Source organism: Aptenodytes patagonicus, chromosome 2 (assembly GCF_965638725.1).
Source record: "Aptenodytes patagonicus chromosome 2, bAptPat1.pri.cur, whole genome shotgun sequence".
Lineage (NCBI taxonomy): Eukaryota > Metazoa > Chordata > Aves > Sphenisciformes > Spheniscidae > Aptenodytes > Aptenodytes patagonicus.
This window is the reverse complement of record NC_134950.1, coordinates 116,884,148-116,909,248: the sequence shown is the minus strand read 5'-3', so window position 1 is coordinate 116,909,248 and position 25,101 is coordinate 116,884,148. Positions and strand designations below refer to the sequence as shown.

General features: G+C 35.9%; 1 protein-coding gene across 4 annotated transcripts in view; it reads right to left on the bottom strand.

Moving 5' to 3' along the window:
- The window catches only part of BBS9 (Bardet-Biedl syndrome 9), a 328,501-nt gene that overhangs the window by 138,640 nt on the left and 164,760 nt on the right, over positions 1-25,101 (bottom strand). For all 4 annotated transcript variants that reach the window (XM_076330847.1, XM_076330846.1, XM_076330849.1 and 1 more), the window contains one exon: positions 15,054-15,276. In XM_076330847.1, the coding sequence (XP_076186962.1) occupies positions 15,054-15,276 (223 nt within the window). The remainder of the gene's footprint in view (positions 1-15,053; positions 15,277-25,101) is intronic.

Below are 25,101 nucleotides of genomic sequence, written 5' to 3'. Positions count from 1 at the left end.
CCAAGGTAAACTATTGACTTGCCAAAAATATTACAGCATAATCAAACAGCATCCACAACAAAGATCTTTCTTTCATCTTAGCAAAGAGGCAGATGTACCAAAGCTCTCCTTAGCATAACCTTACCACTGGTCTGCAGATGAGTAATTATCACTCCCTCACCACCCGTTACCAACCACTGATGTTCATAGCTGCTGAAGTGGCATACCAGCATTAAAAAGGAACGGTTTGAACCATGAAATGAAGTGCTTTTTTGGTTTGGCAACGTTGTGTTGCAGAAAGCTTCCTATTTTTCAGTGAACCACAAAGTACACATTGAAGGAATATTTTCTACATAGCATGGACCCAAATTCAGAGTAGACTAACCATGAATAGTATAACTGAACACCTCTTATGTTTCTTCACAGGGTTTACAGTATACACTGTAACTACACTAACCAAAATGGTCTCATGTATATGCAATTCAATAGCCAGAGAGAACCAAGTTATCCACATGAGAACCAATTTTACACTAAACTAGAACAAAACCCTGTTTTTAACGTGCTGCAAAGACAACCAAAAATAAAGGCTCTCTTTTGACATAGATACCAGTACTTTTTATTTGGAAACATTTGAGAAATCTCTTGTAAGATTGTACAACAGACATTTTCCCCTTGATAACTAATTAAATGAAATAATCAAGCAGAACTGGTTAATTTGTTCTCCTCAGACTGGGGAAGTATTGCAAAGTATTAATTCTGCCAATACAGTGCCTTTGTAGGGAAACATGGCAGTTGTTTACTGCCACAGGCATCATAAGAACCTGTCTTACTTTCACAGAAGGACTTTTGGGATAGGATTTTCCTATGCTTCTGTGATTCTATCTATAACATGGGATATGGCCCTTGCTAGATCTTAACCTCTTTAATCACCTCATCATATCTGGCTGGATTCTACTTTACATTACTCCATAGAATTTCCTTCTTCTCAACAATTTATGGCAGAATGTAACCAGACCCAGGATATATCTAACACAATTTATTCCACTAACTTTAATCTCCTGTGTAACTCCTGTCACATTATTGCCTGCTTTATCAATGACCTGATTCAACTGAGAATGTCAGTTTATAACTTCATTTAAGTATCCCTGAACAGCAACCTAATACCCCTGATGACTACTCTGATTATAAGAAACCCTCTCCCTTGTAGAGGGGATAAAAACCAAGAATTACTAATTCATATCCATTTAAATAGATTTTAAGATTGGAAGGAAACAGTCTGATCATTTAGCCGGACTTTACTCTGCAACATCCTCCACAAATTCCTATATGTAATTCAAGCATCCATTTATTTCTAAGCTGCTTTCAAGAATGTCACCAGCAATTATTTTTACTTTAAAAACCCTCAGTTTTGACTGAGAAGTTTATTTGAAAAAAGTGCTAGAAGAAACACATGCTTATCAGCACTCTGATACAGTTTTAAGATAATCATGAAAGATTTCTCAGTGCAGCTATAAAATTTAATATAGTTCAGCACCACATAACTTACATTAAAAAAGGTTGTTCATAATATTTATTACCCTCCAGTTGCACTATTTCTGTTCAGCCATCCATTTGAATTGAGGCATCCTTCATCATCTGTATACATCAGACCTTCTCTTTGATCTCTAATGGTAAATTTAAAGGCTGAGTAAATGTTCTTTGAAACACACAGTGTGGCACAGCTGCTCATTGTTACATAGAAGACAGTAGGTCATTAAAATTGAAACTCGATTAATACAGTGGAACATCCCCCTAATCATATCCCAACTTTGAAGTAATACCCCTTTCGGTGATATCTCTAATTTACAGTTAACTAGTTTTCTTCAAGTGGAGTAACAGTCAAGCTTTGGTTAAGGTCAGAATTAATAAAGTGCATCTTTCATCAAAAGACAGAGAGCTATTGGCAATGCACCCTGCTGTGGTACTTGCAGTTATAATACACAGCAAACACCCAACAGATATGCAGCCTACCACATGAATCACATAAAACTCATCAAGCCTGTAGTTTTTACCAGTTTGCTGAAGGTTTTTATAATCCTACAAGAAAGTACTTTAGCATTATTTAGTTAACTACACATTTTTTTTATTAGTGCTTCAGCAACATTCTAATTAGCAGAGGGTGAGCTAAATCTTTGCCTCAAAGTGTAACTGAATCAAAACAAAACCTTTGGGATTCAAGTTTATGTAGCTTTTCACTTTTGCTTGCCCCCTTATCACCACTGTGGTTTAGCCAGTGACACAATTAGAAAAAAAAGAACTATTTTAAAGAATTTTCAAATCTGCCAGTGTCATGAAGCACCTCATGTTTGATTTCATTACATTTTCCAGCTCAAATACCAGATCAAGGTGCTAGAGATGGGTGAATCTGAATAAACACAGGGCAAGGGAAACATGAATTTATGGACCTTCACTTACCATATGAAGACTAGCTGAACTATCCATACCAGTTTCGTGAGTAGACTAATAGCTGACTGCTCACAAGCAGTGGAACAGTCGTAAACATGACTGGTCTTCCAAAATACTCTCATTCTTTAAAAATTAAGAAAAAAAATCTGCAAGTTCAATACTGATGATGCACAACTTTGTAACAATGTCAGGCATTCGGATTCAGGAAGATGTCACCCTTTTTCTCCCTAAGAAAAAGCCATCGAGACCACGGGGAGGCAATTCACAAGGTAGCTACTGAGGAGCTTTACTGCAGCCAGATCTGCATTCTATCTGAGCTGGAGGCGACCACTCAAAAAACAAAAAAAAGGGAAATTGAGAGAGATTCTACACCTCATTGACTGCCATCCATAACCCAAGATGCTACCTTAAAATGCCATTATTTTAATCTTAGGCTGATATGCAAGGGTATGAGCTATGCTTGCTGAGGAACAGGCTGTGCCCCATGCTCTCTAAAACCCAGCCTGTCCAATCACATCTACCTCCAAGTCCGGTGATCCAATCACCCAGAGGCAGTGAAAACCGCCCTGCGTCGCCAGATGGATCTGGCTGCGTAATACGTTCCCTGAAGTCCAAGAGCTCTCTCTCAAATTGGTGTAGTTAACCTCGGGGAATTATTCTTTAATTGCAGTGTAATTTTCTGCTGGGGGGGGGGGGACACCCCACAACAGAAATTTATTAGGACAGACATCCCTGGCTCTCTGAAACTCACAACCCAAGAAAATTTTAGCTAAACTTATAAGAAGATTGTCATTTTAAGCTTTGTGATCATGTAGTTACACATTTTAAAAATAATCTTCTAGTATAGAAACTGTCAAAACTAAGACCCAAGGCAATTTCTGCTTCAAATGTTAAAGCCACTCTTTTACATACTAAAGTTATAAGACCTTTAAAACTAATTTTTTTGTTTCAAAAAAAGCATTGGGAACTTTTCTGTGTGCAACTCAAAACCAGCTGTACTTTGCAAGTAAAAACTTTCCAAGTGCCTGGCTTTCTGCAGATTTTTGGCAAATCTATTTGAAAAATTGAAAACTGGGGGCCTGAGCCAAAGCTTAGTGAAGTCTATGGAAAAACTCCCATAGGTTTCATCAGGATTTGGATTAGGCCCTAAAAAAGTCTGAAGTAATTGAAAAATCAGTTCTGCATGTACAAAATATGAAATTTTCACTAGGTTTAGATTTATTAGACTCCTTTATGGTAATGTGGAAGAGCAAATACATTATAAGTGGTGTTAGTGATGTACATGTAGTTTTGCACTGTTAATTCACCACAGAGTTCCACAGACTCATACATGTTACTTACACTGCCTACATAATAAAAATGATGAAATCAATCCCACATACACAAACACCTTTACTTCATTTCAAAAAGACCTGAATATTGAGAAAAAATATTGTCATAATACTGTCATAGCTCAAGTGATTTTTAAAAATTTTTTTCTTTTAATTGAGGACCAAACAAAATATGGAGTAAGAGTTTCCCTTCAAAAGCTGTAAGCCAAATTCAGTGATAACAAAAAAAATCATGCAAATAACTATCTCATTCTAGGCACACGTGCTCAGAACAGTTTAGAATAATGTAACACTAGCAATTGCAGCTAAGATGCATCTAATTTATGGCAGTGTAAGAGAAGAGACAGGTTTACTCAACCTAAATGTGCCAGAAAACAAAGAAAAGTAGCAAATGCAAAACAAATGGGTTGTGGTACCTGAAATAACAGCCACAACATCTCCTGATGTGTAAACTGTTGCATCTCTGCTGACTACAGGATGCTACTTCCAGTCAGAAGAAACTGAATAAGCCACTTACCTTGACATATTCTGGCCTGAGCTATATATCACATTAAAAGAAATACTTACAATCAACTTAAGAGAAATTTTGCACACACATATTGAAAAAAAAAACGAAAAAAGGAAAGGCTCCCAAAGAACCCGTTTTCAGCATTTTAAGAGAGGAGGACTGACCTGAAAATTATTTTCCATCACCCCACCCCCCTTCATCCCTCTGTAATACCTCTCCCCCAATGCCTTTTTGTGGATGGATATGCTTTGCCATGGTCGTACTTAGGAAAAGTAGACAATCACTGTAATTTTGTGGTGGTCTTGTCTAGATAGTGACTGGAAAGGAAAAGTAACATCATCTAAACTTCAGAGCTAATTATGCTCTTCAAATGCCTACAGCTCATGTACGAATATCAAGGCACTCCATCATATATAGGTTTTTCTTGAAACATCACAGGAAACCAAAACTTAAAGGAACTTAGGGAAACTTGTTGGGTGGAAATCCAAAGTATGACTGGACATACAAGGCTGACTCCCCATTAGTAGCACACCTTAAATAAAAGGATTATGCTACATTATTAAAGTTTGGGTTTATTTAAAAATAGATTACATTACTTGTTACAGCTTCTTAAAATAACTGTTCAGGCTTTACTTTTACTTTTTTACTTGCTGCTATTAAGTCTTCTGAAATGGAAGGTCAGAGGCTGCACACTTTCTCCTTTAGCAACACTTTTTCCATAGTTTTGAACAATTAGCTTATTAGAGCAGATTTTAGAAGTTTATTTCTGCTTATGGTCTCCCAAGGACTCAAACAATATAGAAAATAAAGCCCAGTGACAAGCACGATCATTAGGGGAAATTCTTTGAACTGACAATTATTTTCACCAAAAGCTTACCTCAACATTATGAATCATTTGTGACCACTTATACTTAAGTAGGACATATTAAAATTTAATGGAATTCAATGCAAAGAGTCAGTAATAGGATTGTACACACCAAGGCACTAATGCGTTGATCCTAACTGTACTTAGATGAGGCAAGTTCGAATTGCAATGCTGCCAACTAAATTTCATAGTACAACAAATGAATGAATCCCAAATCTCAAGCGGGATTTCTTTTTTATTCATTATACATGACATTTTCATCTTTAAATTATTCATTTTTTAAAATGTTATTGCTTTAGCCTTCTTAACCTTTGTACTCCTTCACTCTGTGGTTTTTGCCAGCTGTGATATCAATTGAGGAGGGAAGATTTTCCCAACAACATAATAAAAACCTTTTCACAACCCTGCACACAAATGTGTCTTGTTACCCTTCCATCTTATTTTGCCCCTTTTCACAATGCTGGAATCTTGGAATGCCCCAAAAGAAAATACGTGTATTTTCTATCAATGCTTTCTTTTCAATAAAAAAAAAAATTAATTCCAAAGCTTTACCATTGTTTATGTAATCCCTGAAAACTAACCACTTGGAGAACTACCATTTGAGTCCAGCAGGGTGATGAAATTTGACTGAATTCATTAAAATTAAAGACCACCTCAGACATTCTTCCTCACTCTCTTCCCATGTCTGATATTCAGATTTCCATTTTTAAATGTGTTCACCTGAACCATGCAGAATGATATAAGAACAGGCCGCAAGGCAAGCTGGCTCACCACAATCTATTAATCTGTAACCTGTGTTTTAACAGTAAAACACCTAAAAACAACTGTACGTAGGAGCTACAACACAAGACTGCAGGGCATATTTGAATTCTATTTATACACAGGTGTTATTGGCTCATGGTATGACCTTGGAAAAGTCACTTAACTTCCGTATAGTTCAATTTTCCTTTCCACAGAAATAAATTACCAAAGTTACTAAAGCAATGGAAATAAAAGTTTTAAAGAGTAAAGAAAGTTACAATGGAAAGAAGTTACAAAGAGTAAAAATTCACATCACAGAGCCAAACAATCAATGTTTCTGGCTCCACCAAGCTGTTCTTAAGCTTTTCTTGAGCAACCACAAAATCTTGTTGCTGTAAGCACTCCCAAAATTCTCCCTAATGATTTGCTACTCCCCTTCCTTTGCACTAAATCAGCTTTATGGGGCAAGGGACATATTTTAGTCTCAAAAATAGAACCCACATAATTAGTTTAAAATGTTATTATTTGCTTATTTCTAGGCTTTTATATTAAGATAGAACTGTTCATCATGAACAGCAGATAAATTTCTGCAAAAATATTTTAAACATGGAGAACTAGAAGTCACATTAAAGTTGCACCACTGTGTCATGTTCCATAATATACCATATCATGTCTCATTATTAGCTGGCATGACACAGTGTAACAGAAGTGCATGACAATGCCAGGGGCTGTAAGTTACGGCAACTTCTTTGTTCTTATTATCATTCTTATGTGATTATCATCTGCAATTAGATGGAGAGAAGAAAGATATGTTTAAACTGGCTCAACAGCTCAGCTGTGCAGAGCTGCACAAATTGGATACAGAAGTACACAATGATCACGCTGTTTACGGATTTAGTCTCCGTTACGCCTTTGTCAAACCTTACTAAAATTTCATTGCCTGATAGATACACACTAGTACCACAGGATTTTCTCTGCAGTTACTGCTTTGGGCCACCCAGATTGACAGCTGACCAGGAGAAGGGCCTTCCTACCCTTTTATTGCTCTAGTGATAGAGTTACTTGCTCCAACTATCACAATGAAGGAACTGTGCATATAGTTGCATGGACATCAAAGGGCACAGTATGGAGAAGGAAACCAGTGAAGCGTAATGTAGAGAGGAGAAATGCAAAAAATAATTGAGGAAAAACAGGGAAAACCAAACAAAGCAGAGCCATAGTGTTAGCCTTACTAGAAGGAAGAACTACAAAGAGAAGATAAAAAGTACACATTTTACCAAATGTTTGTTTGCCTTAAGGCAGTAAGAAAAGTACAGGAAGTTTGAAAAAACTGATACAGTGATGGCACATCTATTTTGGTTTCAATGCAAGTAGTACACAACTTCCCACAGAGAACCTTCATCTGGGTATGGGTATGGTATTCTACAGGCAAGAGAGAAAAAAACATATACTTGTTAAAATGCAATCATACATTAACTTTTGAATCAGATAAATATGTCTAAGTTTTGAGCACTTAAGAAAATGAAGATTAATGAATGTGATACTGTAGTGATACATAGCTATACTTCATGTAGATATTAAACAAATAAATTCAGCCAGAAATTGTAAGAAAAATCTTATCTTTCTGTTTAAATGCAGAGTTCAGTCTTTTTTATATCATCTCATACATTAAAAAAATACTTTTTCACTCTTAGTAAACAACCCGCTTCCTGGGGGGATCAGTCTTTCAAGGTACTTTATTGATCAACCTATATGATTTTAAGGGAGCTAGAAAATATGAGTTAGAGTTTTCATTGCAACAGTTAAAGTGAGTTAATGTCAATTTCATATTTAAGGGCCTGAGCCAACAAATCCATAGGAATGAATTGGCATGCAGTATTTTATAAATGTGTTTTAAAAGCCTCTGGGTACATTTAAGAAAAAGAGTCCTCAGCAAACTGACTCTCAATGAGAAATAGGCACTTTTAGTAAGGTTTAGATCCTGAGATCACAGGTACTTACCAATGTCCTCTAGACACTTTTGTAAATGGTACTGTCTCATGAAATAGTGGAAACAGGCGAGGAACACTATGAGAAAGATGGGTAAAATGCTGAATCTAATTTGGTCAATGACAGTTTCCACTGACCTCAGTGTACTACCAGTTCAATCAACCAGTACCATCCAATCTTCAGGTGTACAAAATCCTTGCAATTACTTGCAGCAAGCTTTGTGAATAAAACTTTACTGTCACTTTTCCTGACATAGATTTAATAAGCATTATGAAAAAGCTTTATGAATACCCAATATATTTAAGCTAAAATAAGAAAAAAACCATTATTTTAAGGGTTACAAAAGGGAAAAAAGTAGTTTATTGCTACAGAAAACACATGGAAAATATCTTAAGTGAGAATCACACTTCATAATGGATCGTAGTCTTCTGTGGAGATAAACAATACTGGATTTGCATCATGTCTATGAGAAAAAAATATATTGACAATGTTTATACACTTCTCTGCACCAGCATGGAGGGCTATACAAAGCTGTCAATGCACCATGATCTCAGGCTTACAATACTTAAGTTACAGGAAAAGTTTTCAAACCATGATCCGTCAGCCTCCAGTGATTTTGAGAATATCTGCCAGTAGTTGAAAAGCATTGTCTAGTCCTCGGTGCTGACGTCTGTGCCCTCTTCAGGCTGCTAAATTACTTTTGAATAATTTTGAACTACATGATTCTAACTTCTCCAGGCAAAAAATTACTGTAGTTGCTACTGAGATGACATTACCGTGACAGATGGGAGACTGGAATCTGTGTGAGTACAAACGGCAGGCACTATATTTCGCAAAACATTCTGTGTTAGAGGCCACACTATGAAGTTTGAGAATACCTGAGTTATACTGCTTGTTCTTTTCCCCTAATGACCAATGAAGAACTGATAATTAACAGTGTAAGAGAGGCATTTGCAACAACAAAAATCCTATTTTTTTCAGATCGAACAAACTATTACTAGTCTTTCTTTACAGTACACTCTCTGTATACTAAGAACTTTGCAGCAATGTTTATGTCTAATATATATATAAATGAATATTGCTCTTCCAGGAACTCAAATACACGTTTTTCAAATTAGTCCTGACATTCTCCTCAAGTTTAGTAGCATGTAAACAGAGAATTCCTTAAGGAATATGACACATTCTGCTGCATCCCAGTTTTCCAGCTAAGAACACAGCTTCAACATGGGCGATACTCACTCACGGATACCACTACAGGATTTTGAAAAGAGGTTTTTATAAGCTTACAAAAGAAAAAAAAAAAAACGAGAAAAACTTTTGTCTTCCAAAGCATGACTTTGAATACATTCTGGGTGCATATATATATTTAATGTGGCAAAGAACATTGTCTTTAAAGTTAGCAGTTACCCATTCATAATCTGATATATGACAGAATGACAGAATCACGATTATACAAAGCAGAATTATAATCAACTTGATAAATTAAAAAAGCTATGAAGACAAAGTGTCAAGTCAAGTATATACCTCCATGCTTTGGAAAGTAACATTGAATGTATAAATACAGAATGGGAAACATCTGGTTAGGCAACGAATGTGTAGGAAGGGGTCTGAAGATAGAGATGGAGCAGAGTATAGCAGGGTATACTCCCTGCTATAGATGAAAGGAAAAGCATTCCATTTTGGAAAACAAAAGGTAAGAATTGAAAATCATCATGAAAAAAGACTGAGATAATTTAGTCACAATTAGTGTAAAAGAAAAAGTTACTGAAGGGATGTACTAAAAATCTTCCAAAGCTTTAGACATTATAAAGAACATCATTAATTGCCACCTCCATCTTCAATATACACAATAAACCAGTTTGATTTACAGGAAAGACAACATATATCAAATATTAGGAAAACGGTCCTGTAAGGACATTAAGCTAGCATATAAACTATCAAGAGGTATTGTTCAACCTTGTCGAAGGTGTTTAAAAGTTCAAATAAACTTTGTCACTGATACTCTGGATACATTAACCCCATCGCAACACAGAGGAGAAAACCAGATGGGCAGTTGGCTTGACTTCTAGCTCTACCTTTATATAAATCTTAAATATTACACTGACGCAAAACTATTTGCAAATCCTATTTCCTGGATGCAAAATATTCCTCCTTTTCCTTATAATTTCAGTTCTGAAGATTCAGTTGACCTGAGGAGACAACAGTCTTTGGCATTCCACAGATTTCAGTGATGCAGTACTCAGTAACTGATTTTCAGGTTAAATAATAGTTTCACTACTGCTCCAGCTATATTCAACTATTTTAAGTAAATCATGCTAAAGGACAATACAAAGATCTCCTAACCAAACAAAAAGAGAAAAAAATTATTGAAGTCCAGTTAAAAAAAAAAAGGAAGTAGAAGAAAAAGGATGGTTTAAAGAAAAATAAAGTCCTAATATAAAAATAAAAATCCTTGCTTGAACAAAGCGTTGTACCAATACAGGTGCCATTTGCACACCAGGAACTACTATAGGAAAAGCAGGATCACATTCTAGCCAAAAAGTAGCTGAGATACCCAAAATACAGGTTAGGCAATACTGCAAATAGAGCTCCAAATCAATCAGACTGACACCTAAACAAGTCTCCAAACAGCCACAGCTGACACTGCTTAAGGTTTTCAAAGCAATCCTGCAAAACACACAGATCTTATAAGAGACCTTTAAAAGCTACAGAATTAATTCACTGCAGGTAATCAGGATTTATGCCAGAAATTCTCACACCCATTAAGCTCAATATATGACAACCTGGGTGGTCTACAGCACCTTTCCCCAGCACTTCCCTGGCACTGACCCACACTTTGGGTTGGCACCACTCCCTAAGCCCCTCACCGTTCCTCTCATCCAACCATTTACGCATTGCCAAAGGCAACACAGTACATGATATAGCCTGATGTGACATACAGTTATAACCATATTTAGCCAATGATTCTGACTAACTTTTAATCATCCTTATAAGAACCTTCTACATACTGGAAAACTATCATGTCCCTCCTCAACCTTCTCTTTCTTTTTCCCTCAGAAGAAACAAAAAGCAGAATTGTTTCATTTATATTTTTTGTGCTCTTCTCTGAACTCTATTCAATTTGTCAAAGTTTTTCTTAAATTGTGTTACTCTCTAATTTCAACCAAATCTTTCTCATGAAGAATAGAAAGAAATAAATGTATTTCCTCATTAAAGTCATATGACCACATCCCAAGTTGGAATTCATCTTTAAGAGGATCATACTGCTGACTTTTATTCAGTTGCTGGTCCACTATAACCCCCAGGAGCCTCTCCTACAGCAACAGTGCTTAAGGAATTATTGCTCAATTTTTAGTTTGCCTGATTCTTATTTGCTAGAGTCCTTTGCACTTATCTCAGCTGAACATCATCTTACTGACTTCAGATCCTTCCTCTAATTTATCAAGATCAGAGTTATTGCTCTTTCAATGTGCTTGAAACTACTGCTAGCTTGTTGCAAAACCACAATTTTAACATTCATGCTCCATATTCCATCACTGAAGCCATTAAAGAAAATAATGAACAAAACCAGACCCAGCAGAGACCATGGCATACCTCTAACATATACTCTTGGATTAACTACAAATACTGATAACTATTTTCTGGAGGCATCTTTCATATAGTTACACACTTAAAGATAATAATCAGTTTTTCAATGTGGCTTCAGGCAATTTCTCTAGATTTCAGGGTACACCATCTTGAACATATTAAATATAGTGTCTAGAAATCCAGCTTACTGTTACAGTGCTGCAAGGCCAGAAGGGTCCTAGGCACTTTTAAACAAATTTTCAAAAGTTGGTTGCTATAGAAAAAGGAGTTTGCACCATTAAGAAAAAGAATGGGCTTCAGAAAAAGTGGCATTGAACAAGATCCTCAAGCTAATGACAGCTACACTACGGAACAATTACAGGACCATCTTTGGCTTGGCTTGGAGCTTAAACATCCTGAAAAACTTTCCCCTATATTAATATCCAATATTTAACCATAAATCCTCGGATACAAATTCAATTCTCACCACCCTCCTCTCCATGTATAGTTCTACCTCATTCTCCTCTACCTATTCCTGTTCCCTCCTTTAAGGGCTGGGAAAGGAGTTCCTCTATTTTATAGGCATTATCAAAGAGCTCTTTACTCAACAACATATAGTTGTTTTGTATACTGTTTTCCCTTTATAAGACATCATTCTCAATTTCTTCCTAGTGTAGACTGAACAGGTATTTTTAGTTGGAATCAAGAGTGAGGCAAATTTCTTGATTATCCCCACTAAGTGCACTGTTTTCACACTGAGGAGTGGTCTTGGGCACATGAACTTGTTTCTTTTAGGTGAATCTAACCAGGCAGATGAATCCCAGGAATGCACCTAAAGCACTCCGACTACTAACGGAGGATCAGTACATCAGACGGGAATAGAGTTAGTTCAAACCCCCTGTGAAACACATAGATGATAGAAGTCATGTTGCCAGCCCCAATTACTTCCCCTTGCAGATCTGCTTCTAATGGACCACACTACTTGCCAATTTAGAGATAGCCACAGAAAACCCAAACAGGTGACAAGACAAACATGTTTAAAAAGCCTTAGCAAAATCTTTATTCTCCCAAGAAAGCTCGCAGTTTTCTTCAGTCTGTCCAAACACCCACACAGCTTCAAAGCATATAGCACATCCTGCTAGAGAGTAACTACTTAAATACTACACTATTCTAAGCATTTGGCAGAAGTATTTATCTCTAATGAGCCTGTCCTGTAAATGAAGATGAAATTTCTTATTTTTAAGCTCTTCCATACTTTTCTAAAAACCATATTCTCTCACCAGTTAATGAGTAAATGCATAAATGGACAGACTCTTTTATCAAGGCTTCAGGCTGAACTCTTAGTGAAAACAAGAAAGTTGTATTAGGTTTTATAATCTCTTTAAATGATACCTTCTTGTGACACTCTGAAGTGTTAGCCTAATTAGGTCATAATTTTGATTCTTAATTAGGTGATTTGATATTCAAAAGGGCTACACACTAGAGTCAGCAATTTTGAAAGTAAAATGATTTATTTTGGAATCTGTATTTGGATTACAGATTTTAATTCTTTTTAATGTAAATCATGGCCAAAGGGCATTTCAAGTATAGCTAAAACAGTTTATGTTGGGTGGGACATTGCTATACCAGGTCTCAACCAGCTCCTTACAGGTACTTAATTTTTCACTATTCATGTGAAATGGTAATCCTGGTCCTGCATATCATCAATACATGGCCAACAGCCCACAGTCAAATATCTTATGTTTTGCTTGGAATGTAATTCTTCCTTGCGTTATTTTTATTTGAGAGGTAGTATAACTGTCTACCTGTACCACAATGGTAAAAATTATTCTAGTGCATGTCACTCTTGCCTTCTTGGTGTTATTTTGGCCTCATGTAATAGAAAACAGTGGGTTTAACATCTTCTAAAATTTTAGTCTTTATATATGCAACATGGAGAGCTTGACCAGACCACTTTCCCAAGGTCCTTCATCAAGAACAAGATTTCTTCTAATTTGTTTACAATTTTTAAAAATTTTACTCTTTTCCTAAGAGAATTAATCATTACCAAATTGAATAGTCCCCTGATCTCAATCACACTAGTCAATTGAACAGGCAGAAGTGAATTTCCTTATTAAATCAATTCACCTTATTTGCTTAGGAGGAAAAAGATGAACTGCAGCTATTTACACCTTTTCCAAATTCTTAGAAGGTAAAACAATGCCTATATAATCTTCTCAAAGTTCAACAAATGAAATAGCCTTAACACATATTTTAGTCTTGCAAAGAAATACTAAAAAAAATTGTAAAACTAATTTCACACTTATTCTGGCTCACTTCACTTCACATGATTATCAGTCCACTGTCAGATATGGGCATAGTGTAACACTAAAGAAAAATTATATATATAGTTTCTACCATTGCACAGCCTGCAGCTGTTTTACTGAATCATTTAAAGTAGCACATGCAAAGGAGGGCTGTACACAGTAATAACAAGGACTTCTGAGTTGCTGAAACATTGCACAGGCCATTCAGATTATATTAAACAAGAATAAAATTATTCTTTGTAATATAAGAAAACAAAATACAGAAAATCAAGACACTGCCCTAACACAACTCCAGACTTGATCAAAAACAACAAGACAAAATAATAAACCCCCAATTTTAAGCATGAAGTGTGCATACAATACATACTTTTCCCTACAGGTGTGAAGACTGTTGTAGGTGAAGGAGGTCGTTGAGGCCAAAGACCATACTGATATTATGTGGTCTAGGAGACTATGAAGCTGAATGAACATCCACAAACCAAACCCAGAGCAGGAAGCTGGGAAGAAAAACTGTTTCCAAGTCAGCAGGAGTATCTGATGTTTATTAAGAGACTGCCTGGCTCACTAGAGAAAAAAGGCAGGAAGAAAATGTCTTGCAACAGTACAAAGATGCTAGCCTTCAGACTCTACAGAAAAGGTGTGGCTTTGCTCCCACTGTTACTAAAAAGCCAGAATATAGAAAAGGACATGAATAAAATTTCTTTAAAAAATCATAATTCAATGTCATTCATTTAAATCATTGTGCAACACTGAAATCTTCTCTATGTTCCTTTTCCAAATGAGAAATATTATTCAACACCTACTTAAATTAGTTTCATCTTTAATTTCATGCTTTCTGTGAGATATCACCCAGCCAACTAGTACCTTCTAAAGTTGCAGATTTTTTTATTCAGTGTTATCACTATTTCATCATTAGTCATATGCATATGCCATAAAGCCAGTAATGCAACCATAATCATTTAGTTATCAAGAAAGTAGGACTTTTCACTCCTCACTTTTCCATCACATTAGAAATGCACGCATGTATACATTCAATTGAAAAGTGCAAAGAAATAAGTGATAAGGCTTTTAGAGCATAAAGATGACCATCTGGGGTTCGTTTGTTGCATTACTGTGCATATGCTCTAAGAGCAGCAATAAGTGATCACATTGAGATAAAACTTAGATTTCTTATTACCTAACTCATTCTACTGGTCAGCAACACAGCCAGTGTTTGATTTACACATGAAAAACAAACGGCTAACACAATCACATGTGCATAATTTTTAATTTTAATATACAAATACATACTTTGAATTATGAACATATACTTCGTGTCTTACCTGTCATGACAGCAGCTTGCTGAGTGGTTAAGTCTGTACTTAAGGAAAGGCGACCACCTTTGGCCAGTCTATCACAGAAGAGGGTGATGTTCTTCTTCAGTCTGCTAGTATCTTTGGGCATGCACAACTGGCTGCTGAGAGTCAGGGCCTGTTCCTTAGAGCTCTTTGACAAACAAGTTCTTAACAAGTAAGAAATGGCAGCATCCACAGTTTCTTCCCAACCCTGGGTTAAAGAAAAGGAAATTAAATAAAATGAAGTGAACTGTAATATGATATAGCATGTTAAAAACAAAGTAACAAATCAAGGACTAAGAATTTTCAAATGATACCAATAAATAAAATATAATTGGGGGGTTAATGAGTGTCATGAACACCCAGTTCTTCAGCTTGAACAAGCAAAAACTTCCCCAGCAAGCCTGAAAAAAACCAAACGTGTCCCAATATTGACAGAGAAATATAATTTCAATAATAATAATATGGACAGTATGTGATGTAACAGTTATATTCAGTAGTTGTATTAATAACTGAAAACTGGAAGTTCCTGGATGTGACACTTAGAATTAAGAACAGGATTGAGATGTAAATACAAACATAATATGTAGTATATAACATTACGCTGAAGATATGTCAAGGCCAGGGAAAAAAAAAAAAAGGTATCCAATTATACGTCCCTTGGAATCACTGTCTAAACATTTATGAGAAGAGCAGCTTAGTAATCAGTTCAGTTAAAACAAGTAGCTATCTATGGAAAAGCTTTCAGGAGGAAAAGCTATATTCAGTGTCGTATTCAGCACACATACTTCCACAAAATAAAATGTTTACTCCTGCAAATAACACTCAGTAAAAGCAAGTAAGTTTCTTTTCATAAGGCACCTTGAAAAGCACCTTTCACAGTTAGGTTCAAGTTTGTAATCTGTACTATGGTTTTCAGTGACATGAACAAATGAAAGACGTTCCTTCAAGTAAGAATCCTGGATAGCAGAAGTCTTACTATTTGTGACAAGGTTATTAGGTTAATGTGTAAAACCTAATACATGACACCTATCTCATCTATGCAGTGCGCAATGCAGAATTGACTCTTCTTGATGCATTCTGTAATCTTAAATTACACTCTATGATGAGACCATGTGATTAATCCAAAGTGTCTATAATTAATGAACCTGCAAGTTAGTCACAAAGCCTGCTCATGTCTTTTCATGACAATCTTACAGAGCTTAAACAGCAACCAATATGAAGGGCTTTGTGGGCTGCTAACTTCAGGATTCATAACATCTCATAGTATTCAGCTACCTGTAAGCAAGTTTTATATAAGTGCTGCCTACATGTACAGGGAAGTAATATTCAATTGCTGCAGTATTAGTGTCTGCTCTCTCAACACTCCTGATTGGTTGGGACTTATTTTGGCAAGAGTCTTTATTGACTTCAGAAGTTTCAAGGCCACAGTCTGGAATCACCCAGCTCTATCTGCTGCTAAGCTAACAGAAGGTAACACCAAGGTAGCTCTTTACATGGCAATTACTCAGGCAGAACACAAAGAAAACTCAAGGATCCAGTTGTAGTTAATACAACCCAAGAGTCTTCAGTTTTTAAGCTCCTTCTCATGATGCATTCTACTTGATTGAAAACGCTCAGCTGAACAGCAAAATCACCTACGTATCCAAATTTCCATAACTGGTTAAGTGTAACATTTTAAAGAATGATGGTGTCAACCCTGTCAAAGTCCACTGTCAAGCAAATAAGGTTTGTGAATGTCTTTTATTAGATACATATGGCTTTTGTGAAGGCTAGGGTATTACTTTCGACACAGAGAAGCAAAGGCCACCCTTCCTGACCTTGTCACTTCCTAAGAACAGGTCCAGGACAGATGCTTACTAGTGGTCAAGTACATCAGTGAGACCACGCAGTCACATGCACTTCATCCTGGTCCAAACATACACTATTCTTAATAGTGTCCTGAAAACGTGCTGTATGTGTATAAAACATTTACATTTTGCAGAGGAAGAGGATCAACTAGTGGGGTTTTCTTAGTCAACATTTGCCTTTCCTGACTTCAGAACAATGACAACATTAACCTACTGTCTTATCTGGATTTGCCCCCTAAAAACCATGTAAATTAGAAAAAATCATGCCAGTCAATCAATGCTGTGGTAGCTTAACATTTTTCAAATATTCCAGAAAGAGTCCATTGGAGTGTAATCCATCCACTGACCTGTGATGGTGACAGGAAATCATCCATTCCGCAGCCAATTTAAAGAGGTTAATGAGCTGGTAAATGCTATCTACATTCCCACATAGTGGGCAATGAAACTTAATATGTACAAAGCATCAAAAACAGTCAAGTCAGGCACTCCTGATTATACTACAAATCATGAAAAATAAGACAACATAAACATAAGAATCTTGAGTTTCACTAAAATACAAAGAAACACGTGATTAACTGGTGTCAGTATACAGTAGCTGAGAAGCTGGCCAATATATCCCTCCAAATAAGTTATAAAAATGCAGGCAAAAGGACCATTTAAATAAAGAGACTGAAATACAAGCTAACAAAAGTCAGGAAATTAAAAGTGGCTAGTATTCTGTCCTTGGCTCACACAGGTATGTTTTACTTTGCACCATAGCCTTAACATTTTCCAACCCTTGTTCTTGTATTTAATTTCCATGTAAAACTGGTTTCTCAGTAGACCATAAAACTATCTTCTCCAATTCAAGGACTGTTGACTTAGTAAGTCCAGTCAAATCCAAAGCAGCCTTTATGATTAGTGAAAGAGTACACAAAAGCTACCTCTACATGAAATAAAATCTTGATGGAAATCTGTTGAGGTGATTTTATGCAACTAAGAATTAATGGCCGCAAATAAGACTGCATTTGTCAGCAATTTTTATTGGTGCAAGGGGAGAACTGAAGGAACAAGAAAAATTCTTCACCCCTTACACGTTAAAAAAGCTAAAAGATGTTTGAAATTGAAAGTGTTCTAGTCTATAGCCCACACAGAAGAATGATTCTACAGCCATAGTTGTAATATTCACTAATGGCTTTCTGTGTAGTATTCTGCATATTTGAGGTCTGAAAGGAACACCTTCAACAGAAGTGTGATACCAGTAATCCATCATCCTATGACCAGCAAGTGTTGTCATAAATGCCACAATAAATGTGAGTCAAGACTCACAGAAAGAGGTATTATTAAATCATGGAAATTCTTCATATTGACTGTATCACCTGAAATAGATACAAGAAATACTTAATTCATCAATTTAACTTTTTCATTGGGAAAGGCTTGGCTTCATATTTCTCATGTATACATTATTATTTTTCTCTTGTAGGTAATAGGTAGAGATTGGTGCTTTCTTTTAACCAAATCATATACACTGCAGGAGTCTGAAGACCAAATGTAGATTTGTGATACTAGCAGGACTAAGCTTGTACTAGTACACATCACTTATATTCCATACATATTACCATTAAGGATCCTCAGGTGTCACGGCATATCTGAGTATGACTGATTATACATTCGATCTCACTTGGGCATAAGGTTTAATCTAGAGTACCTACTTTTTAGAAAGATTTTTAGGTTCTACCATTTGCCAAACAAGAAGAAACCTCCAAAATTATGTTCTCTGCAGGGTAAATGACTAACCTACTGTTATTCTAAAATTCTAGACAGTAAAACTGGAGGCCCATCCAGCATGTGAGATCTCATGCTGCAGATAAATTGTCAGATTGTAGAAAGGGCACTGATCCTGTGACACAATATGCAGGTGGGGAATGTGGTTACTAGTGAAGTTTGAGGGCAGGCCCTGTTAGGAGGCACAGCACTATAGCCTGCCAGTTGACTGCAAGACTCCACTCTCCAAGAGTTTAGCTGGTCAACAGACAAGGTCAGCTAGACATACATAGGGGCAGGATCTGAGATTATTTCAATATTGTTGTTAAGATGCATAGGACACATATATATAGGGAGAAGCATGAGATAAGGCCTAACTGTTGTCAGATTTGATAGGTTTACTCATATGATTTAGCTTCTTAACACATTTATACTGTGTAACTGTCCACAAGTATTTTCTTAAGTTTTTAGATTCCCCTTGACTCCACCAATAGCATCATTCATATATCACTGGAAGTTAATGAAGTGAAAGATGAAGTACTGGTTAAGCTACATTGCTCCTACTGCAGTCCAGTCAAAATCCTATCTAGCTGCATGGCACAAAAGTTTACAGCAGTTGGTTTCCATTGCAAACACATACACAAATAAAAGTACCGAGTCCAGTTTCTAAAGACACTAAAGCAATTTCACTTGGAAAACACTGAGAATCTAACAGCTCCTGCTGCAAACACCACGCTGGAATTTCTGGCGGATACAGTGGTTTTGCTTCATGTTTCCCCTCAGAACAGTGGTGAACTGCTTCCAACACAGACAAGATCTAGTAAATATGAGAGATACTCAAGTAGATAATAATACAACACATTCTGTCACATCACTTTGAACAAAAAAAACAAATTAGGATATTTTACCTACAAGTTTTACCACATGCACTTTTTATGAAAAATAAAAGCATTTGTTGCTTTTTAACTGAAAATCTTCAACAAGTTTTACCAAATTTTAAGCTGTACTTAAGCAGATAATGAATAAACTGAAAGTCTACCTTCCTCCATATTGTTTAATATCAGACTTTATTAAAATTCGCTCTAAGACATTGAAGGTTTTGACACACAAACCACTGATTTAGCTAATGGCAAACACACATCTAGACAGCCAAGCCAAGCCTCATCTAACTGATGAACTCTATAGATAGATTGATTTGACTAATCATTGAGAAACAGTGGGCAGTCAAATCTATGATTTGCAAGGATAGCCTACAGGACTATCTTAAACATATAAAAGGTGGATAAAACCTAGGTAAAGATTTTTAAAAATATTATCAAGTCTTCTGAAATTATGACTCCACTAATATTCATCAAGTTTTACCTGGACCAGATTATAGCAACTAGTCATACAGCTATGTAGCTTTGTAGAAACAGCCTGATTAAGTAGTTTTTCTTAAATCTCTATTCTGAAAAGTTAAAAATTATCATTACATTGAGTATGTATATTTACAAAAGACTTTTGCTAGAGCAATTTTTGTGAGCTAGATTTTGTCCTGTAAGAAAAACCTGTAATAGATGTAAACAATACATGGGTTTACTTTCAGATAGTTCTCAGGCTTTAAAAAGAACACACACACATAAGCAAAGAAAAGATGCAACTGGGAGACAGAAAGGACCCTTGGGATGTGTTGAGAATGAATACTCAGATTTTATGACACAGTATTTCCTTTCCTTTAGTACTCTGCAATTGTCATAAATTCACATAATGCACCAGAGCTTAAATCCTACAAAGGTTCTGAACACAAAATGCTCAAGACACGTGTAGACCAAAGCATGGAAACTGAACAGGTGGGGGTTTTTGTGAAGTTTGAAACTTTAACTAGTTCATTACATTGTATCATAACACAAGTAAAAATATCATTTATATTCAAAATTTTACCCAGGTGACCGCAATGACTTTTCCTCTATTTTAATATAGATAACCATGGAAACTCAATTTTGCCAATCTATTAGCCTTCCAGTGTTTTTCTTCTCTGGATATAAAAGATGAGCAAAGGGTTCTCTTAGAATGTAAACCCTAGTTCACTTTATGATTCTTAATATAAGAAAAGTATATAACAGGTCAGTAGAATTAACTGTTGTACCACTCAAACTGATGGAAACATCCTTGTTATATGAAAGCAAAACAAAAAGACAACAAAGTAAATGTGTAAAAGCCAACCCCATAAAAGACATTTATTTAGCTTGGAGATTATACCTACAAAGATTGTTTTGACTGTAGTTGAGAGGTGAATGTTGTCTCCTGGAAGTGTGCTTACACCAAATACATAGACAGGACTGGAAGTTACTGAAATCTTTGCCACACCTTTGACTCTGGTTAAAGAGCTTCAAGCGGAAGTGTTTGCCCAAAATTCTAACAACAAAGACTTTCAGAACCAATTCCGTTCTTACACTAAGTAACACAGAAGAGCAGCAACTTCTCAACGAATGCTTGCTAATGATATAAGACCACTACGACACAGTATTATTCTAAAATGGTTAGATGTTTTCATCGCTGTTTCTCCATTAGGCCATTTAGTTTTGCTTCAATTAAATCTGCCAGTTCCTTTTGGTAAGCCAGGTAAAGTGGCTTATGATCATCAGGGAAAAGAGCTTTAACATTTCACAAGGCCCACAAAAGCAAGAAAAAGTAGAATTAAAATAGCTACTTCGATCCGCGGTTACGGTATTTCGCATATCCCTAAACTGCAAGAATATTGACTCCTATTCAGGACCAGAATCTAGAGGTACAAAAGTAGCTCTAAGCAATCACTGCAATCAGCTGAACTCCATCCTAATAAGAACATCTGTTGTACTGCATCTAGAACACCTCAACCTGCCATGCTAGGAATTTTTTTTTTCTTCTCATAAAAATGCTCAGTAGGCTACATCAATACAGGATAACAATTTGGTTTATTGTCCAAATAATCAGAGAACGTATAGAAGAACACATTAAAGTAAATTGAAAGATGTAAAAATATTTCTTAGAGCTCACTGAAAGGTAGATAGTCACAGATGGACAGTTCATGCCAGTAGGATTACAAGTCTTCTGTACTTTGCAAAAGAAGTTAATAATTCTCTGATAATAACCTTCTCTAAATAGGCTTACGACTTTTGGAGGCAATCTTTCAAGCTACATGACTCCATTGCTGCTCAAGAAACAAGTCACTTTGCCCACAGAAAGCTTCTATTTCTAATTTAGTTTATAAAATATGAGATGAGAAGACTTAATTTCACTCAAACACTAACTATGGTTACTGGAATTTTTGAGCAACAAAAAAAGCCTCTATTAAAAAAATGTAACAAAATGCTTTATGCAGATAACAGCAAAACAAGGGAAATAAGTCATAGATGCCTACAGAAATCTGTACACAGTGGTGCTTGCTGATAAATATCTTCATAAGTTTAAAGCACAATAAAATTCATTCAAAACCCTTCACATAAGATATTTCAGACAGGAAACTGCATCATCTTTGTGAGATTAGATTAAAATAAATGATAGTACTACTTAGGGGCACTGTTTCTCCAACCTGGAGGTAACCTGGACAGGGTTTCTGGGTGGGGAAAGAGCGCTCTATAGGGAGCAAACCTGGAGATGGGAGCAGAAAGAATTGGCTCCTTTAAGAGCTCAGAAAGATTGTAGGGCTGAGGACATTCCAGGGAAAAGATGGGGTGGACAACATGGAAAGGGGTGGGGGCGGGGGGAAGGAACTGTTGGGAGGTAAGTTTGAGAACAACTGGTTTATGGAATCAACAGAACTCTGGGGATTGTAAAAAATTTAGTTAGAGAGCTACAAATTAATACTATTTGTCTTAAGTGTAAATAAATCATTCTAATAGCACATCAGCCAAACTTGAACAACATTGTTCCTAAATTGTGTTCATGAGCCAGACAGATATTTTACTCTGTATCTTAAGAAGGCTCTCTTAAAAAGCCTGAATTTACTTTGAAAGCCTTTATCATTATTATTATTCCTAAGGCAACAGCCATCTTTCAAGCTGCCTATGAAGTAATTTATCCTGGAGTGATAGCCAAGACAGTTCTGAAAGAATTCAAAGGCAATGTGAAACATACTGCAAAAACTATGCAAAACTGGAGCAAACCAAATTATGGGAATTCTTACAGCTGTTAACTCAGGAATTTGCCTGGCTATATCTTATTTCTTGATTTTAGTCACAATAATGATTTCATCAGCTCTCAAAAATGCTAGAATACTTGGAAGCTCACCTTACTGAATGACAACCTCGGCATTTATGCTTATCCAAACCACCAAATAAGAGGTTTCTACATCTGAAAGCATTGTATATGCTAATTCACAAGAAACACCAGCCATGTGTCTCTCAACACTTTGCTTTTCAGTGATTAAAAAAAATTATCTTATTGTTACACATACAAACTGGTAATCCACTAATCCAGGGCTACTGAACTGGTAGTCTCCAACACAGGCACAGACCATTGGCAAATTTTGACAGGATTTCACTGTGCTACCAGTCACCCTAACCCACATTCTTCAAGCATATCCTGTATTTCTAACTGACCTATTTGTCTTGAACAGGAGTTAACAGCCACAGCAGCCATGAAGATGGCATGCAACATTTGCCTGTTCTGCCAGAAATGGAGCTGACAAACTTTCCTTGTGAGTGTCCCTGAAAAACTACTGCTAAAAATTACTTCATAAGGCACTTAGGAGACCTTTTGAACAGAGTCTGAATAAAATGAGAGAAAAAGCCAAGCAAATAGACTCTGTATCTATACAGCACTCAGAAAAAACGCAGTAAAATATTACTGAAGTCTTAACGTATTAAACTTTGAACAGTCTCAAGAGACAGTGTATTTTTTAAGATGCACATGACTTGGTTGAAGAATTATCCTTGTAACAATATAAAACCAGTTTTCTTCAACATAGTGCATTAAAAACACCAGTCACAGATTATTCTAGAATCTTCTATAATCCACTTTTGTAAAAAAAAAAAAAAAAAAAAAAAAAAAAAAAAAAAAACCACCCAAACCTCCACAGATATAAGTAACAAAAACCTACCACTGGAATATCTAAAAAGCAGGGAAATGGTAAAATCCTACAGACTAGTGGAATTCAAGTCTGATGAAAATCCAGACAAATGACTCAAGCTTAAATACATTCCAAATCTATTAAGCGAGGGACATTTGTAGTGAGCACACAATAGAAAAAGCACCAACTGAAATTCTTATACTAATCCTGCTCTCTCTAATCATATTTTCCTTTAAATCAAATGTTATGTATAACATCCATAATATTAACTGATCTGATTTTTATTTCTATTGGCATTTAAAATAATTCAATTCTAATGGGAATCTGCAGACTGATGAAAGCAATATCAAAGTGAGGATATAGCTGAACATCCAAGACAAGGTAAGAGACAGAACAACTATAATGAAGAAAATTAATAAGACACACAGTTCTAGAAGAATAGTTCAAAACAGTAGATGAATCAATTTCATTTTAATTCAAGGAAAGAATTTTAGGCAGAAAAACATCCTTATTTGTGAGACGGTACTCTGAAGTCTTAACCTATTGTCAAGAGCTACACTATAGACATTTAAATGTTATTAAGGATTTGGACTTAGCATACTTACCTACTCCAAACAAATGACAATTTACTTAAAACACAAGGGATAAAAGACAAATGCAAAAACCAAGGAAGTACAAGGTAACATCTTGATAACTCTGACCATAATATGTCATGGCCTGAACAATGAAGCTCTGTAGGGATCCTGATACAACAGATATTTAAGGTATAAAAGATTAAAGAGCCTATGAACAAGAGTACTGAAAGGAATCAAGACTTATACAGGAAACTGTATGAGATCTCTTTACAATATTTATTGAAGTAGTCTGAGTATAGCAGAACAGATCTGTGCAGAGCTATTTAACAATAACTATTCATGCTGGCAACTATTTTCAAGCTACTTCAGAACATCTAATTCAAATATTAATATCTCACATTTTGAGGCAGTAGATTGCAAATATCAGCTTTAGAAAAAATCCTTTGTGAATAAGTTTTCTTTTTTTTTTAATCTGTCACAGATACACCTGTCATTTCTGCACAGCTGTGCTGTAACTGCCAGTGACAATAGAAACAGCAACTTTATCTGTTCAGTGTAGAAATATTTATTTAATAGAAACTCCAGCAGCATAAACAACTCACTATAAGAACTTCTGATTTTGATTCCTGCTTGGTAAACATATATTGATATCCTACGGCAACTTCACCTGAGAGAAATCTATATGAGAGATTCTTTCCTGAAAAGTACACTTGCCATTTAAAAGTTTGTTCTTTCTCTGGTATTTTTGTCCTCTGAAACACAATTCACAAACCACTGAACACTTCTGCACTAAATATAAGACTAATAGTTTTTGGAGGATTCTATTCTATGGACATTTA